This window comes from Alligator sinensis, unplaced genomic scaffold (genome assembly GCF_000455745.1).
Source record: "Alligator sinensis unplaced genomic scaffold, ASM45574v1 scaffold1332_1, whole genome shotgun sequence".
Classification (NCBI taxonomy): Eukaryota; Metazoa; Chordata; order Crocodylia; family Alligatoridae; genus Alligator; species Alligator sinensis.
In genome coordinates, this window is record NW_005842965.1 from 238,689 (window position 1) to 240,621 (window position 1,933).

General features: G+C 63.9%; 1 protein-coding gene across 1 annotated transcript in view; it reads left to right on the top strand.

Annotated features, from left to right (window-relative positions):
- Positions 1-1,933, top strand: part of TNS1 (tensin 1) — a 52,239-nt gene that overhangs the window by 12,227 nt on the left and 38,079 nt on the right. Inside the window, exons 12-16 of the mRNA XM_025192742.1 lie at positions 573-633; positions 781-856; positions 994-1,123; positions 1,384-1,449; positions 1,617-1,733. Of these exons, the coding sequence (XP_025048527.1) occupies positions 573-633; positions 781-856; positions 994-1,123; positions 1,384-1,449; positions 1,617-1,733 (450 nt within the window). The remainder of the gene's footprint in view (positions 1-572; positions 634-780; positions 857-993; positions 1,124-1,383; positions 1,450-1,616; positions 1,734-1,933) is intronic.

Below are 1,933 nucleotides of genomic sequence, written 5' to 3' on the forward strand. Positions count from 1 at the left end.
CTCCCTCGTCCAAGTCGCTGATGAAGACATTAAAGAGTATTGGTCCAAGGACCGAGCCCTGCGGGACCCCACTTCCCACACCCTTCCAGGTCGAAGCTGACCCATCCACTACGACTCTCTGGGTGCGACCCTCCAGCCAATTCGCCACCCACCGGACTGTGTAGTCATCCAAGTCACAGCCTCTTAACTTGTTCACCAGTATGGGGTGGGATACCGTATTGAAGGCCTTCCTGAAGCCTAAGTATACGACATCAACCCCTACTCCTGTGTCCAGGCGTTTTGTAACCTGGTCATAAAAAGAGACTAGATTGGTCAGGCACGATCTGCCTGCCACGAACCCGTGCTGGTTTCCCCTCAGCATAATTTGTCCTGCCGGGCTCTCGCAAATGCGAGCCTTGATAATTTTTTCGAAGACCTTGCCTAGGATGGAGGTGAGACTGACTGGCCTATAGTTGCCCGGGTCCTCCTTCCTCCCCTTCTTGAAAATGGGGACTCCCATGTAAAGTGTAGACAGGACTCCGGCGCCGCTGCGTCTCCCTCCCCAAGACTCAGCCCTGCCTTGGCCCTTGCAGGTTGCCGCCCCTTTCTCAAGATCTACCAGGCCATGCAGCCCGTCTACACCTCCGGCATCTAGTAAGTAGCCCCCAACGTGGGGCTAAGGCCCCCCCGGCTCCAGGGTGGATGGGGTCTTGCCTGTCCTGTATGGGGCAGAGCCGTCCCGGGCCTGATCTGGCCCCAGTGGCATGGGTTCAAGCCCCGCTCTCCCCTCTGTGCCCCCAGCAACGTGCAGGGGGACAGCCAGACCAGCATCTGCATCACCATCGAGCCCGGCCTGCTCCTGAAGGGCGACATCCTGGTAAGCCGGAGCCTCCCGTGCTCGGGGAGGTGATCTGGCGACGCACACGCCTGGGGGCTGGGGGGGGCAGGGAGTTTGGGGAGGGGAGTGGGGGTGTCCCTGGGGCTGATCCCTGCCCTCTGCTCTCCCTGGCCCAGTTGAAATGCTACCACAAGAAGTTTCGCAGCCCGACGCGGGACGTCATCTTCCGCGTGCAGTTCCACACCTGCGCCATCCACGACCTGGCCGTCGTCTTCGGCAAGGACGACCTGGACGAGGCCTTTCGAGGTAGCGTGGGGGAATGGGCCACGGGCTTGTCTCCAGTTTCATGTCCCCCGCTCCACCCAGGTCCATCCATGGCAGGGAGGAAGGTCCGGCATCTCCGCGTCCCGGCGGCCGGAGGGGCTGGGTTTGGTCCTGCATGGATGCTGCGTCTCCACCTCAGGGCCCTCCCATGCATCCGGTCCCCAGTAGACCTGGCCGAGCTCTCGGCCACCGCCACATCCGGGCGCCACGAGTCTCACGCTGACGCCGCGTTCTTGTTGCAGACAACCGGTTCCCGGAGTACGGGAAGGTGGAGTTCGTCTTCTCCTACGGCCCGGAGAAGATCCAAGGTGGGCGCCGTTCCCGGCTCGCATTGGGGCACATGGGGTGTGGGTCCTGCTGTGGGGCTGGGACGCCTGCACAGGGTGACCCCAGGGTAGGGGTCCAGCCGGCGTGCCCGGACGGCTCTGCCTCCTTTGCCCCAACGCCGCTGACTTCCCCTTCTCGCCCGCCGCAGGCATGGAGCACCTGGAGAACGGCCCCAGCGTCTCGGTGGACTACAACACCTCGGACCCCCTCATCCGCTGGGACTCCTACGAGAACTTCAACGTCCGGCGCGAGGACAGCACGGAGGGTGGGTGCTGCGTCGGGGGTCGCACGTGCTGCCTGGGGAGGGGGTCTCGGGGTGCTCTCTGCAGCTGGGGGGGCTGGCATGCAGATGTCCCGGGGGCTTCGTGGCAGAGATGCGTCCCTTCGGTGTGCCCTACATCCCCCGTGGGGCAGGAGCAGCCTGTCTGGGTGGCCCGACCCAGCCTCTCCCGCAGCCGGGGTGCG